The sequence below is a fragment of the Octopus bimaculoides genome, chromosome 13, assembly GCF_046866305.1.
Source record: "Octopus bimaculoides isolate indiv1 chromosome 13, ASM4686630v1, whole genome shotgun sequence".
Lineage (NCBI taxonomy): Eukaryota > Metazoa > Mollusca > Cephalopoda > Octopoda > Octopodidae > Octopus > Octopus bimaculoides.
The window spans coordinates 44712916-44727879 of NC_142940.1; the positions used below are offsets into that span (position 1 = coordinate 44712916).

At 35.4% G+C, this 14964-nt stretch overlaps 1 protein-coding gene across 5 annotated transcripts in view; it reads left to right on the top strand.

Moving 5' to 3' along the window:
* Nucleotides 1-10494: 10494 nt before the first annotated feature.
* Nucleotides 10495-14964, top strand: part of LOC106880478 (1-phosphatidylinositol 4,5-bisphosphate phosphodiesterase delta-4) — a 142682-nt gene continuing 138212 nt past the window's right edge. For 3 of the 5 annotated variants that reach the window (XM_089361687.1, XM_089361685.1, XM_089361689.1), the window contains exon 1: nucleotides 11344-12059. In XM_089361687.1, the coding sequence (XP_089217813.1) occupies nucleotides 12029-12059 (31 nt within the window). In that variant the 5' untranslated portion in view covers nucleotides 11344-12028. Of the gene's footprint in view, nucleotides 10670-11343; nucleotides 12060-14964 lie in introns of those variants that run through there. The other 2 variants (XM_089361688.1, XM_089361686.1) reach the window with 2 other exon arrangements.

Below are 14964 nucleotides of genomic sequence, written 5' to 3' on the forward strand. Positions count from 1 at the left end.
TGTTCGCTTGCTGTCATAGTTGAAGTTATTTGAAGTTATTTTGTCTGTTAAAGCTAACAGAAAACTGGACTATGTCTTAATAATAATCACATCACTGAATACATCAGGTTATGAAGGACTGGATCATGTCATATGATAGACACATACAACAAGGCACTCAATCTCAATGCATGTTATGAAGAAGAACTGGACCATGTCTTGACAATAGTCACAGCACTAAGCACAGCATGTTATGAAGGAGGACTAGGTCATGTTTAACCATAGACCCACACAACATGGCACTAATTACAGGTTACAACATTTTAAAACATGATGCATGTCACAGTTAAATTCAGCTATAAGTAACTGTCTCTCACATTTATAACATTTGAGCTGACAAAGAGCCTGTTTGTGATCACCTGAAATAACAGTTAAATTGCCCTCAAATGACACAGTACTTCTATTTTAAAACTAGGAAGACAGGATGCATTGGACAATGTAGTCCTACATACATTGTCTGAGAAAAACTAGGATAATCATGGTAAGCTACTTACCACACAGCCACTCCTGTGCCTATAGGGACAAGAACAATCTGATTAGTAATATATTAGAACTAAGGGTATCATGCACCCGTACATTTAAGTATTTTCAAAATTTGTGACTATAGGTGCCATACTCGAACTTTGATGGTGGAAATTAATTTTGGTATGATATCCGTTGTAACCTTACCCTCTAGTATTAAATATAATAAAATCATGAGATATTGAATTATATGGTGAATTAAATTATAAGCTATATGTTATGGTATGTAGTGTGCTATATGTAATTACTATCCCATGAAAACTCCTGCCGAGTTAGTCTGACTTCATATTTTTGGTGATTAAACTATTTTTTCCTTTCTATGATGCTCTATCCTACTGCTTATATTATGTATATTTGTAATGGCTTTTACGTAAGTCTCCTAATTATATACCCCCTAGAAACTATATAATCATATATGTAATAGCACCTGTAACATTGCAACTTACTACGCCCTCACTACGCCCATACCTACTACCTCCTCTTTTCAGGTTACCTTTATCTCTTCCCTACCTCAAATTTTAATACCCTGTCTCTTTAAATGTAGGTTATATGTATTTCTTATTATTTTCTATAAATTATTATTATTTTGTTTTCTTACTTTGATCTCCTTACCTATTAACCTCTTATCCCTTATAGGTTGTTACTGTTCTTAAATAGAGATTTTTCAGCTACTTAGGTCTATGCAAGATGGTTATACTATATCCATATAAATGTATAAATATTTGTATGTGTGTATATATGCATATATGTGCATAACCTATTAATCTCTTATTCCTTATAAATTGTTATCTTTCTTGTTTGTAAATAGATATTTTTTAGTTGCTTAAGTCTATGCGAGATGGTTATACTATATCCATATAAACGTATAAGTATGTGTGCATGAGTGCACATAAATAAATATGTGTGTGTATCTGTACACATCTTTATTTTTTCTGATTCTTGGCTTATCTATAATATAAATTGGACATGGGCGATTGTTGTATTCTTTCTTGTCTTGAGGTTCACAGCCAAACAGCTGGGTAGATTCACGTGAAAAATGGCACACATGTGGAGACGAGTGCATAGATTGGAATGCAGCTTGTATTTTTTTCCTAGCCCCCATAGTTACCGAGAAAATCGATTAAAATGTTTTCTAATGGAATTCCCCCAGACTACATACAAATTCGTTCTTCACAACTCCGGAAGCTGTTTTCTGACAGGGGTAGGGGGAGTCAGGAAATTTTCATACAGCTGGAGGCTCCAATCGAAACAGGGGACTCAAAATGATAAAGTTGAGAAACGCTGTTATAGATTATGCCTAACCGAAAACGATTACAGCCACATCATCCAATCAGACCAGGTGAAACCGGGCTTAGCTGCTAGTAATTAATATATAGATAGCATGTTTATCTTCCCAGTATTCCATAAGTAAATACCCTGAGCAGTCTTTATAGAAACTACCTAAGTAAATAATTAAGTACATGAATGAATATTAAACTGATTCTATGTAATCTTTCCTTTTTAATGTTGAAAATTAATGTATACACACATTTTACTTATTTTGGTGGCTGCGTTTTTTAGGAGTAAGAAAATATAATCTCAATGCCCTTGGTGTAAAAACACCCAAAAGAAAGGGATCTGATGTGAGTTGTCTCACTTGGCTATGACCTGCTTTCGGGTGGTTTTACACCAAGGGCATTGAGATTATATTCTCTTATGCCTAAAAAACACAGTGGCCCAACAAACTAGCAACACACACACCTCGTGTATGTGTGTTTGACTTTGTTTAAATACCTCAAGCTGCTTCTAATTCATATTTGTATTTTTTCTGTAGCATGATTTGTTGGGACATGCCAGCAGATGGTTCTTAAACCATTTAGCATACAGTCACAGCCAGTTGGACAGCTCACAGCAGACCCCTTGCTTGGTATGTGGCATTGAGAAGTTACAGCAATAATGAAACATCGATGTCTGTAGCTCTGAAAAAAAGGTATCTGATGTGAGTTGTCTCACTTGGCTATGACCTGTTTTTGGGTGTTTAGTACACCAAGGGCATTGAGATTATATTCTCTTACACCTCAAAAAACACAGCCATCTGACAAACTAACAATACACACCTTGTGTATATGTGTTTGACTTTGTGATATATATGTGCTTCATTATAAAAGATGCAAAAAACATCACAAAAATATCACAAAAAACTGTTACTCAGAGTTTCACATTCTCATTCATTGGGCAGTTGTAATCAAGAATTGAATAAAAATTGAGGCTTTATTCAGGAGGCGCAGGAGTGGCTGTGTGGTAAGAAGCTTTCTTCCCAATCACATGGTTCTGGGTACAGTCCCACTGTGTGGCACCTTGGGCAAGTGTCTTCTACTATAGCCTTTTAGGCCAACCAAAGCCTTGTGAGTGGATTTAGTAGACGGAAACTGAAAGAAACCCATTGTATATGTGTGTGTGTATATGTGTGTGTGTGTGTGTGTGTCTGTGTTTGTCCTCCCACCATCACTTGACAACTGATGTTGGTGTGTTAATGTATCCATAACTTAGCAGTTCAGCAAAAGAGACCAATAGAATCAGTATTAGGCTTACAAAGATCCTTGAGCTGATTTGTTCGACTGAAGCAAGTAAAAGAATAAAAGAATAATGTATATTTTGATATGATTCACATTGACAGATACACATTTGAATTTGATTGGTTGTTTCTGCTAATAGTTTTTCAGAAGTATGCAAGCTGAGACAGTAAATATTCAAACAGAAAATAAAAATAAAATAGAAATAAAATGAAAATAAAAAATAAAAAATGAAATTACATAAATATCGTGTTTCTTAAAGAAAACCTTGAATTGGAAAAAAATTTGAGTAAAAAAGAAATTTTGAGTTAAAAACAAATCATGCGTGTCCAGAGTAAATTAATTAATGGTAAATAAATGAATAATTAATTAATATAAACGCAAGTTTGTTTTAAAACATTTTAACCCATGGGTTGAGAAAGCTCATAGATATTAATAACAACCTGTCAAATTCAAATGTGTATCTGTCAATGTGAATCATCAAAATATACATTATACGTACAACCTCAATTTCTATTCCATTCTTGATCGTGACTGATGAACGAGAACGTGAAACCCTTGAGTAGCAGTTTTGTGATATTTGTGTGATGTTTTCACAGCTTTAATAATAAAGTAAACACATACACACACACACACACACATATGCATGTATGTATACATAGATAATAATGAAATCAAACCAAGTAATATTTTGAATTGCAATTAATACATGCACTTGAGATAATTATAATTGCACAAGAGATAAAAAAAGTATTTTGATATGTCTTCATAGTGGAAGATTTTGTGTGAGAAATGAAATTACTTTTTTAGTTTATTGTGCAATTATCTGAAACGTACATATTAAATGCATTCAAAATATCCTTATTTACTTGGTTTAACTTCATTTTTATACATTACACAACTCTATGCCAGCACAAGTTAGCCAGTTCTATCGCCATTCACACAGATACTCTAAGATTTGGAGTGGTTTGTTCTATTCGACATGTGTCAGAAAACCTGGTAACATGCATTGCTTCTGAGCTTAACAGAAAACACACATATATACACATACAATACAGAAGTTATCAACAGATGAAAGCATAGAATAAAGACACAGAACTCAGTGTATCTTTACCATGAATAGATGTATTGCTGCAGCACAGCACAAAGGTTCTAAATATTTAAGTAACTGTCAGTTTTATCCATCAGTTACATCAGAAATGGTAATATATATCTAGTATTTTGTAACTGAAGTCACATTACACTCATGATAATGTGCATAAAAGATGCACATCTTTCATCTTGGAATTGTGCTGGTTTCAGTTTCACCATGTACAAAGCACAATTTTTAAAAGAACGGGGAATAATTTATAGGTTCATACATAACCACAAACACACACACACACACACACACACACATTCTCTCTGTCTGTCTGTCTCTCTCAATATATATATATATATATATATATATACTTTATTTAAAAGCAGCAGAAATATAACAAAAGACTGTTACTCTGAGTTTCACATTTCCGTTCATCGGACAGTTTTGTTAGAAATCCACCTTGTTTTTTCCACCTTGTTGCACATTTTATGTGCTTACTCCGATATATATATATATATATATATATATATATATATATATATATATATATACATTCTTGATGGGCTGTTCTATGTATCTGTTTTTTTATTCGCATATATATTTTTTATCTCCTGTGTTTTTTATATATGTATACTTTATATGTTTAAGAGCCATGGCAATATTTATATATGATCAAATGTTTGGAGGAATGTTGTTATATATAAAGTTGTTGACTTGAATTTGATGTTTGTTCTTTGATCAATGTTTTTTTTTATTTCTCTCAATTACATTTGAGCACTTCTTTTTTGCAGTCTTATTAACTCTTTTGTCTCCATAAAAAGAGACAAAAATTATTTCTTGTCATATATGTATATATATATATATATATATATATATATATATATGGATAGAGAGAGAGAGAGAGAGAGAGAGAGAAATGTATGTATGTATATATGTATGTATGTATATAAATATAAATTCAATTTTTGGGGATTAATCGATATGCAGGTATTCTATTTCAGATAATACAAAAATAACCTAATGAGTATATCTGACAGTAAACTCATGATATCAGTTTGCACATCATGAATATTTAAAGGATATAACCAGCGGATATATATATACTTCGATAATTATGTCCTACTTTAGTTAATACTTATATTTATTAAATATGAAGGAACTACACATGTTTCAGTATTGGAAGATTACAATATATATACATATACACAACTGTATACCTACATGTATACATATATAAATACATATATGCAATTGTCAGATTTACAATTATTCCAACACATCTTCAGGTTCTATTTCAAAATATTATACATCTAATTTTACATCCCTTTAAAAATAAGCAATACAATTAAGCATTAAAGAGTAAAAATTAAGAATTAATTCTTAATTTTTAATTTCTAATTCTTAATTTTTACTCTTTAATGCTTAATTGTATTGCTTATTTTTAAAGGGATGTAAAATTAGATATATAATATTTTGAAATAGAACCTGAAGATGTGTTGGAATAGATATTGAGTTGATGTATGCAAGAATGTATATATACACATACATATAGGCGCAGGAGTGGCTGTATAGTAAGTAGCTCGCTTACCAACCACATGGTTCTGGGTTCAGTCCCACTGCGTGGCACCTTGGGCAAGTGTCTTCTACTATAGCCTCAGGCCGACCAAAGCCTTGTGAGTGGATTTGGTAGACGGAAACTGAAAGAAGCCCGTCGCATATATGTATATATATATATATATATATGTTTGTGTGTCTGTGTTTGTCCCTCCACCATCGTTTGATAACCGATGCTGGTGTGTTTACGTCCCCGTAACTTAGCGGTTCGGCAAAAAAAGACCGATAGAATAAGTACTAGGCTTACAAAGAATAAGTCTTGGGGTTGATTTGATTCGACTAAAGGCGGTGCTCCAGCATGGCCGCAGTCAAATGACTGAAACAAGTAAAAGAGTAAAAGAGTATATATACATGCATACATATCATCATATCAACATCCACTTTCTGAACCAGCATGGCTAGATAAGTTGTCCTGAGTTAGTTTTTATTTGGAATTTGCTACCACCCTAAACAGATTGCATGGCCACATCTTATGAATATTTCATTTTTGGCATAGTTTCTATAATTGGATGCCCTTCATAACAACGAACACTTAGCAGATTGTACTGGGTGAATTTTTTTCATGGTAGCAACAATAGGGAGGTTGTCATATTCTTGGATAGACTGAATAGTTCCCTCAATTCTACTTTTTCTCATCATCTCTTTTATCATCTTCCATCCTCACACAGGCTGGGCAGTCTGAAAGTAAGTGGCAAACCAGAAAACTGCATCAAGCTCTACTGTTAACTTTGGCACAGTTTTTTATGATTGAATGCTCTTCCTAATGCTAACTACTTTGCAGAGTGTACAGGTTGCTTTTTACATGGCACCAGCACCGGAGAGGTCACCAAATAACTGAGGGGGATGTAGCATCAAAGGAGGTAACTTTGTGTCAGGTGAAGAGATGTTAAACTATGATAGAGGGACAGAAACAGGTATCTTGCAGTAGATAAGAGATACATGGCAACCCCAGGTGGAAAAAGAGAGAAGAGAAGAGAGAGATAGGCAAGGGAGAGAGAGAGAGAGAGAGAAAGAGAGGATAGTGAAGAAGCTGTATGGTCAAGTTACAGATATATATATATATATATATATAAATGATATGATACAGATGATAGGATAAGATGGCTTACCTGCCCACCCACCTTACCCAATCCACTGTACCACTTCACTTATATACTCCTCCTTGTAACTTAAGGTACAACCCCAACACATCTTCACCATCTCTCCTTCTTTCTCCTTTCTCTCTCTTCTCTCTCTCCCTCTCTCCTCTCTTCTTCTAGCTAGGGTAAAGAAAAGAGAAGAGAGAGAGAGAGGAGTCATATAATTTTACTTATTCTTTGTCTGTAATCACAACCTACAATTATTACCACGAGGTATTACAATCTTCTGAAGTTACTGACAGACTTTTTCTCATCCATGTACAATACAATAATTCAAACTCAATTTTTTCCCTCTTTTGCCATTGGTGGGTTCCTGGGAAGGATTTGAATTTCCCCAGTTAATTGTGATTCTTCTTAAAACATAGATTTCTTTCTATTCTATTTTCTGAAGTCTAACCATAAATAACTGTATAGTTTCTATAGAAAACATGTAAGTGTAACAATAGATAAACACTAATGATTGCTCACATTGCAACAGTTAATTAGCAGTGACGAGCAGTTATATCATAATACACTATTCAGATTATTTTCTATGGTAGATTCATAATGTATGAGATTGATCTCCATAAATCAGTATGGTTAATTGCAAATATAGCAATTAGTTTTTACACTGTATATATATGTCAATTATTTCTTATTAGTCCTCACAAACCCTCTGTATTCAAGACTCTTGATGCAAATCAATGCTGGCCTTAAGCCAATTGGACCAATTGCTCCCAACTGGGCCCCGTGCCCAATGGGGCCTCATGCTCAAGGAGGCCACATGCCATACTGTGACATTTCATGAAGGTGGTCTCCCTGAAGTTTAAAAACAATCTACATAAAAATGCTCTTTAAAAAAAAAAACATACTTTCTACACTTTAGCAATACAAGATGCCAAAAGATAAACCAATTCATCCAAAATTGCTTGGGTCAGCCTTGTTTGTATTTTTAGTGGAAGGATCAATTGTATGTATGCATGTGTGTGCATGTGTGTATGTGAATGTTTGGAAGTGTTTATGGGCATGTTTGAGTAAAATATTTGTGCATGTGTGAGAGTAAGTATATGATGTTTAAGTGTATTTCAATAAAGTGTATTTTATATATATATATAGAAAGCCAAAATAAAACAAAAAATGATAAAAGGAAAGGCTAAATGTGTGTGTATGTGTGTGTGTAAAAGAATTCAGTACTCAATATTTTGGCTACAGGAATTTCTGTCAATGAGACACGGTTAAACAAAGATTAAAAGTTCAATTGCTTTTCATAGTGGTTTGGTTTGGTTGGGTTGAGGTCTCTGTATTTATGTGAATGTATGTGTATGTATGTTTATGCTAGTATGTGTATCATTGTACATATATGCATTTTTAAGTGTGTGGTGAATTGCATACATACACACACGCATGTGTGCATGTGTGTACAGAGATAGATAGATAGATAGAGAGAGAGAGAGAGAGAGAGAGAGAGAGAGAGAGAGAGAGATGGGGAGGTGAGATAAAATTTCATGTCCCATGTTCAAAAGAGAAAATCTCTTTGCAATGACACCCATTCAGGTTTTTGGACAGGTACAAACACAACCATATACACACAGACACACACACACATGGGGCTATAGTAGGAGACATTTGGTGTTACACAGTGGTGCTAAACCTAGAACCAAATAGCTAAGAAACAGGCTTCTTGCCACACAGACAAGATTGTGTTTTCTACAACAGAGGTTATAGGAAAAAATAAAGATAAGTATATAACCAGCTTCCAAACAATTATAATTATTAATTTGCATTTTATGTATATCTCTTTTAGCATAATATCATGTAACAGATAAAAGTTTCTTTGGGATTTTGTTAAATTTCTTTCCAATTTTTGCCAGAATATTTTTAAAAAGTGTAATTTAGATGAAGTTTCGCTTACTGATGGTGAAAATTTTTGGTAAATTTATAGTTTAACACCCAACTCAATTTTGGTGAGAAATAATGTTTTCCCTCAGTTTTTTTTTTTTCTTGTGCTATCAACTAATCTCATCTCTCTAATATGCCACAAATGATTTTTTCCACAGAAATCAGAGGGGATGGGGTAGGATGGACCCTCAGAAATTCCCTCCCTCACCTCACCCAGCTGGGCCCCACACCTCCTAAGGCCAGCCCTGATACAAATCATGGGACTTGGCTCCTCTAGAAGCAGACATACACAAGACTCTATGCAAATATACTATGTAATTATTACAATGTATCTGTACAGCAATAATTTATTAAAGACAGGTGTGACCCTCCCTTAGTAGTCACAGCTATTACAAGGGAGATAATCATTTCTTCGTAATATTTGGCATTTGAAATTAAGGAATTATAAGGAACAAGCTGTATAGAATTCATATATTTAATTTATGTATATATGTATGTATATATGTATATATGTATGTATGTATATGCATATATATATTTATATGTGTATGTATGTGTGAACCCTTGTCCAGACAGCAAATGAAGGTTGATGACAGGCAGGGTATCCAGCCATAGAAAAAGCAGCTTCAACAAATTCTGTTTGACCCATGCAAGCATGGAAAAGTAGATATTAAATGATGATGATGATGATTTCACGGTAAGCATGTTTCCAACATGGTGGATGACAGTGTTATGCTCCAATATCTCAGTTTTGGCATGGTCTCTGTGACTTGATGCCTTTCTTAGCACCAACCACTACATAGAGTACGCTGAGTGCTTTTTTTTTTTTTTTTCATGGCACCAGCACTAGTGAGGTTGCCTTGTAAATGGCAAGATTAAAAAAATAGGAAACCCAACACCATCCCTGCGACACCTGAAAGATAGATATACACGAAAAAAGGGTGATGATCTTAGGTGAGTTGATGAAAAGGTGAAGTGCTATGAGAGAAACAGCCGGTTGTGAGGGTGTGGCATTGGGGTGAGGGACAGAATATAGTTACTATTTAGAGAGGCGAGTATATGGACAAGGCAGAAGGCCGACAGCTTTGTATGTGTGTATGTATATACCCACACACATATATATATGGCGACGGGAAGGGCATCTGGTCATAGAAAATCTACTCAAAAAATTCCTTCCAATCCAAGCGAGCATGGAAATGTGGACGTTCAAACGAAGTGTGTGTGTGTTTGTGTACATATGTAAGCGCAGGAGTGGCTGTGTGGTAAGTAGCTTGCTTACCAACCACATGGTTCCGGGTTCAGTCCCACTGCGTGGCACCTTGGGCAAGTGTCTTCTACTATAGCCTCGGGCCGACCAAAGCCTTGTGAGTGGATTTGGTAGACGGAAACTGAAGAAGCCCGTCGTATATATGTATATGGATATATGTATGTGTGTTTGTCCCCCCAACATCGCTTGACAACCGATGCTGGTGTGTTTACGTCCCCGTAACTTAGCAGTTCGGCAAAAGAGACCGATAGAATAAGTACTAGGCTTACAAAGAATAAGTCCTGGGGTCGATTTGCTCGACTATAGGCGGTGCTCCAGCATGGCCGTAGTCAAATGGCTGAAACAAGTAAAAGAGTAAAAGAGATATGTATATCATCATTTTATCGATATATGCCTTTTATAGTATAGATATATAAACTTAGAAGCGTCGAGTGGATGAGCATTGTACAGAAGATAAAGTAAATTTCGAATGCGGGATAGCAGTGAAAATAGCCTAGAAAATTGGGTAAATAAATACCCTTAGATGACGGAAAATATATACTCATGCACACATACATATGTATACACCCATGTAAAGGTAAGCGTATATATGCATGTGCGGGTGTGAGTGTGTATATAGGGGTGCAGTGTTTTTGCTTACAAATATCATCATTTAGCGTCGCTTTTGTTTTATTTTTGCATATTTGCAGGTGTGTTAGAATCCAGCATCCCATCACTTGTTGCATTCGTCTTCGACACAACCAACACAAACATACTCGCGTGCACATACATATAAGTCTGTGTATACTTGTGTAAAATTCTGTGTGTATGTGTTTGTATGAGTATATAAACAACGTGTAAAAGTAATGAGTGAGTGTGATGTACGTATATTAAATCAGTGAGAATATTCAGAAGTTAATATAATTGTTTTAATCCCGAGTCAGTCCTGATTTAAGCGGCATATAAATAAAAAGCAGTCCATCTGTGAACATCCATCATTTTAATGAATATCTGAGTGGGGCTTTATATCCTAGCTTATCTTTTTATTTAAAACGATTCAGCATGAATAATGGGAGATTTGGCTGTTATTTCTAGCAGGTTGAATAACCATGCGTACAGAAGTAATGACGGTGTTTATGCATCAGTGCGTCTATTTAGCTCGTTTTTGGTTTGTGTGTAAGTGCGCATTCTGTATTATCAACATGTCGTATTAGTGTGTGCGCGCGCGTCACTGTAAAAATAGCTTATAAAGAATCACATAAGCCGACAAACGAGTGAATTTTTCGGAGAAGGAAGAGAGGGTGTTTCTAAAATAATGGCAAGACTTCAGAGCTGCTCTTTCACTGGCCGTGGACGATTGTATACACCTCTTCCCAACTACCACCACCACTACGAGTAATATTAAACACCGAACCACCAACAAACCAGTTCTTAATACTTGACTTTACCGGTAACGCTTCTTGTTGCTGTTGGGACGTATACACACCAACATATATTTTATACAATGTTTAAACTATGTTCTTTCGGTCGTTCCTTCCCTCTTTTATTTAATTAACTATTTTATTAACTTTAGTTAATTAATTTTAAAAGAGTTTTTAATTATTAATTTCTTTGGGGGGAAGTTTTATATAAAAAGTTTGTGAGAATCAAAATTTTTCTTTTCTGCACCTTGCTTAAAAGAACTCCCTTTTTTTCTTTTTATGAGGTAAATTTAGTTCTGTTCCCTTTTCTTTGCTTTTCATTCAAAGTTGGGCTAATCCTTTTTCACACACACACACACATTTGTATATTATCAATTCTTCATTTACGGGCGAAATTTGGAATTTTTGAAAGGGGTATTATTTGTACAATTCTTCTCGCCTACTTCGAAAAACTACTGTTCAAGCATATGCACGTATAAATTATATGAAATACTCTTAAGAAACTTTCAACAGAAAGACAGACAGAAATAAAGAAAATGGCAACGCCGGAGAAGTCGAAGGAATCTTGTAAGTTTATGTTTATTTTCACTTATTAATTGTCATTATTGTTTATTTTTGTAATCATAATCAACATATTGGTTTGCGAATACATACATTACGCTCATACATACGCACACACACAAAGTACAAAAACTTCTTAGATTTTTTTTTCTTCTTACATTACAACTTAAAAAGAATAAGCGCTGTGCACTAAGTTCACACCCGATTAATTGCGAATTCCTTATTCATTACCGCTATACAATTTACTGGGTTATAATTAGGTAATTAAACTAAGGTTGAGTATTAACAGCAAATCAGAAATATTACACTACAGAGCATGTATAAAACTACCTACTTTTATTCAAGAAGGTTTGGATCTGATGTCAAACTGTTCAAGTCTAGCATACGGACGCATACACAAGTTTATATAAATACACCGAGAGAAAAAGAGAGCTGCATATAACAGCACAGTGTCATTTTGTCGTGCTCAAATCTGTGATCCAGTCGACCCAGTGATCAAGGATCTACTTCTGTGATGCATCCTAGACATAAGATTTATTTCTAGTTGCTCGAACTACATAGTTTCCATCGTGTAAAATGGGCGTGTTACAGAGAAGAGACATTAGCCTTTTTTTCTCCACACCCTTTTCTCGCTTTTATCTAACTAGATTTGTCAGTCTGAATAACCTAACGTATCTTTTGATAGTATTTACACACACATACTGACAGTTATAAAGTTTTCTTTCAAAAGGGTTTATAATCGAAGGTGATTGACCTGGAGGTGCCGTCATTGAAAAAGAAATTTAGGTTTTAACGAAAGAATGTTCTTGTCTTGCTTCCAACTGTGGCTACCCCATTCTTTTTAAGGATATTTGTAACTACATAATCAAGTCCCGGGAGATGTCTGTTTTTCGTGTAGGCGGAGTGACCACGTAGAGGTTTACACGCTTGCTTTTACACGCAATTGTTGTTTTGGTTTCGAAGTCCATCTAGATCAGTGGTGCCAAAACTTTTTCAGGCTGCCACCCCCTTGAAACCCAGGTCACTTTCCCAGCGCCCCACCCCAACTAACCATCACAAACATAGACCACTTTCTGGAGCAAATTCAAAGCAACTGTAATTCACAAATAAAACTTAACCTAATGAACTCATTATTTTGTTGTTTTTTACATGAATCGCCACCCATTATCACCCCACTTTTCTTCAACGCCCCTTTGGAACTTGCCAGAGGGGCAATACTACTCCAGAGGGGCAATACTGCTCACTTTGAGAATCACTGATCTAGATTAACAAACCTGAGAGACAAGGAAAAAAAAAAAAAAAAAAAAACATTTCAAACATGACTCTCCTGTCTTTCCACCCACGCCAGCGTAAATTTTTTCTAGTAACGCCCGCACTTCAAAAAAAAAAACAAAACTCGGATTTTTTTGCTTGGAATCAGGCACCCTGACCTCCTAATATGCTGCAAATCCCTTATTTTGGTTCGGAAAAAGGGGGAGGCAAGGGGTCCCCCCACTCGCCCCCTTATTTCCGAACCAAAATAAGGGGTTTGCTCCCCCTCGCGCCCCTTTTTTCGAACTAAAATAAGGGATTTGCAGCATATTAAGAGGTCAGGGTACCGGATTGTACGCAAAAAATCCGAGTTTTTTTTTTTTTTTAGGGAAAATCGTGCGAGTGTTACTCAAAAAAATTTACCCAAAGTTATACCATTTATTTACACTAAGCAAACCCTATTTGTATTATAAATGCAATCCTCATAAGTTTTATTTATCAATAAAATAAAGAAATTGAGGCATCATAAGCGCGAGAAAAATGAAATTGTTCAAATGAATACAAGTCAGAGCTAAAGCCTATGTTCTAAAATTTTAGTAAGATTATATTCATGCCATCATATTCTGCCTGCCATACGGATAGTCATAAAGTGCCGCAAGTGCCACCGGTAACCCATGACCTTTGAGGCGGCTCCTTCGTTGTCTCTACACGCAGCAGTTTTGTATGTGTTGTGGCGTGACTATTTGGACATCTACTCGGTTATATATATATATATAAAAAAAGCTTGTGGGAATAGGCAATATATAGCTTTATAATAGAGAGAAATAAGCGACCCAGTGCTAGAGAGAGAGGGAGAGGTGGCGGATAGGCAGTGTGTCTGGGTATAGTGGCAGTGGTACTTGTAATATCAATGGTTGAAACTAACGGACTGTGTTTTTCCTTTGCATATTTGTAAACTTGTGCCACCGCAAGAAATCATTAATTTGAAACTGACTAAAGAAATGCAAGAAACTGGAGTTAAAGCGCTGAACTGTAATTATAATATCCAGGTTTACATTTAAGAGGGTCGGTTTTATTTTTCAACACTGTCGCCGTCAGGGCGTTATTTCTTCTTCGCTTAAGATAACTCTGGTATGTGGTTTGGTTTGATAAAAAAAAATCCTATCAAAAATATATACACAAGCAGTGCCCAGGGGCCTCACGGGTTTAGGAGCCCAATTCTGATCCATGTATACTGTGACTTGCTGTCAATAAATAAATATTATAGGATCCTGTGGAATGGTTTGCGTGGGGGCCTAAAATGCTACCAAGACGGCTCTGGATACAAAACCTCAAATTTATGGGGAAATAAAATTGTGTGATGTACCTGTTTTTCACAAACACCTACCTACCTACACATCTCCTTCACGAAACCGGCCAATGAAGATAGCTGGAGTTGTCAGAAATAACTGCCAAATCTCTCTCAATATAGACCTTCTTGAAAAAAAGGTTGCCAGATCTCTCTCAATGTAAACTTTCTTTAAAAAAAAAAGGTTTGAATTATGCAGTTGGTACAGTATTATTCCTCATTTAAAAAAGATGAAATGGTCATAGCGTGGAGGTTCTTGATCGTAAGCTACCTTGCTTGGTGACGCCTTCGAGTTAGACAACAACCAGCATC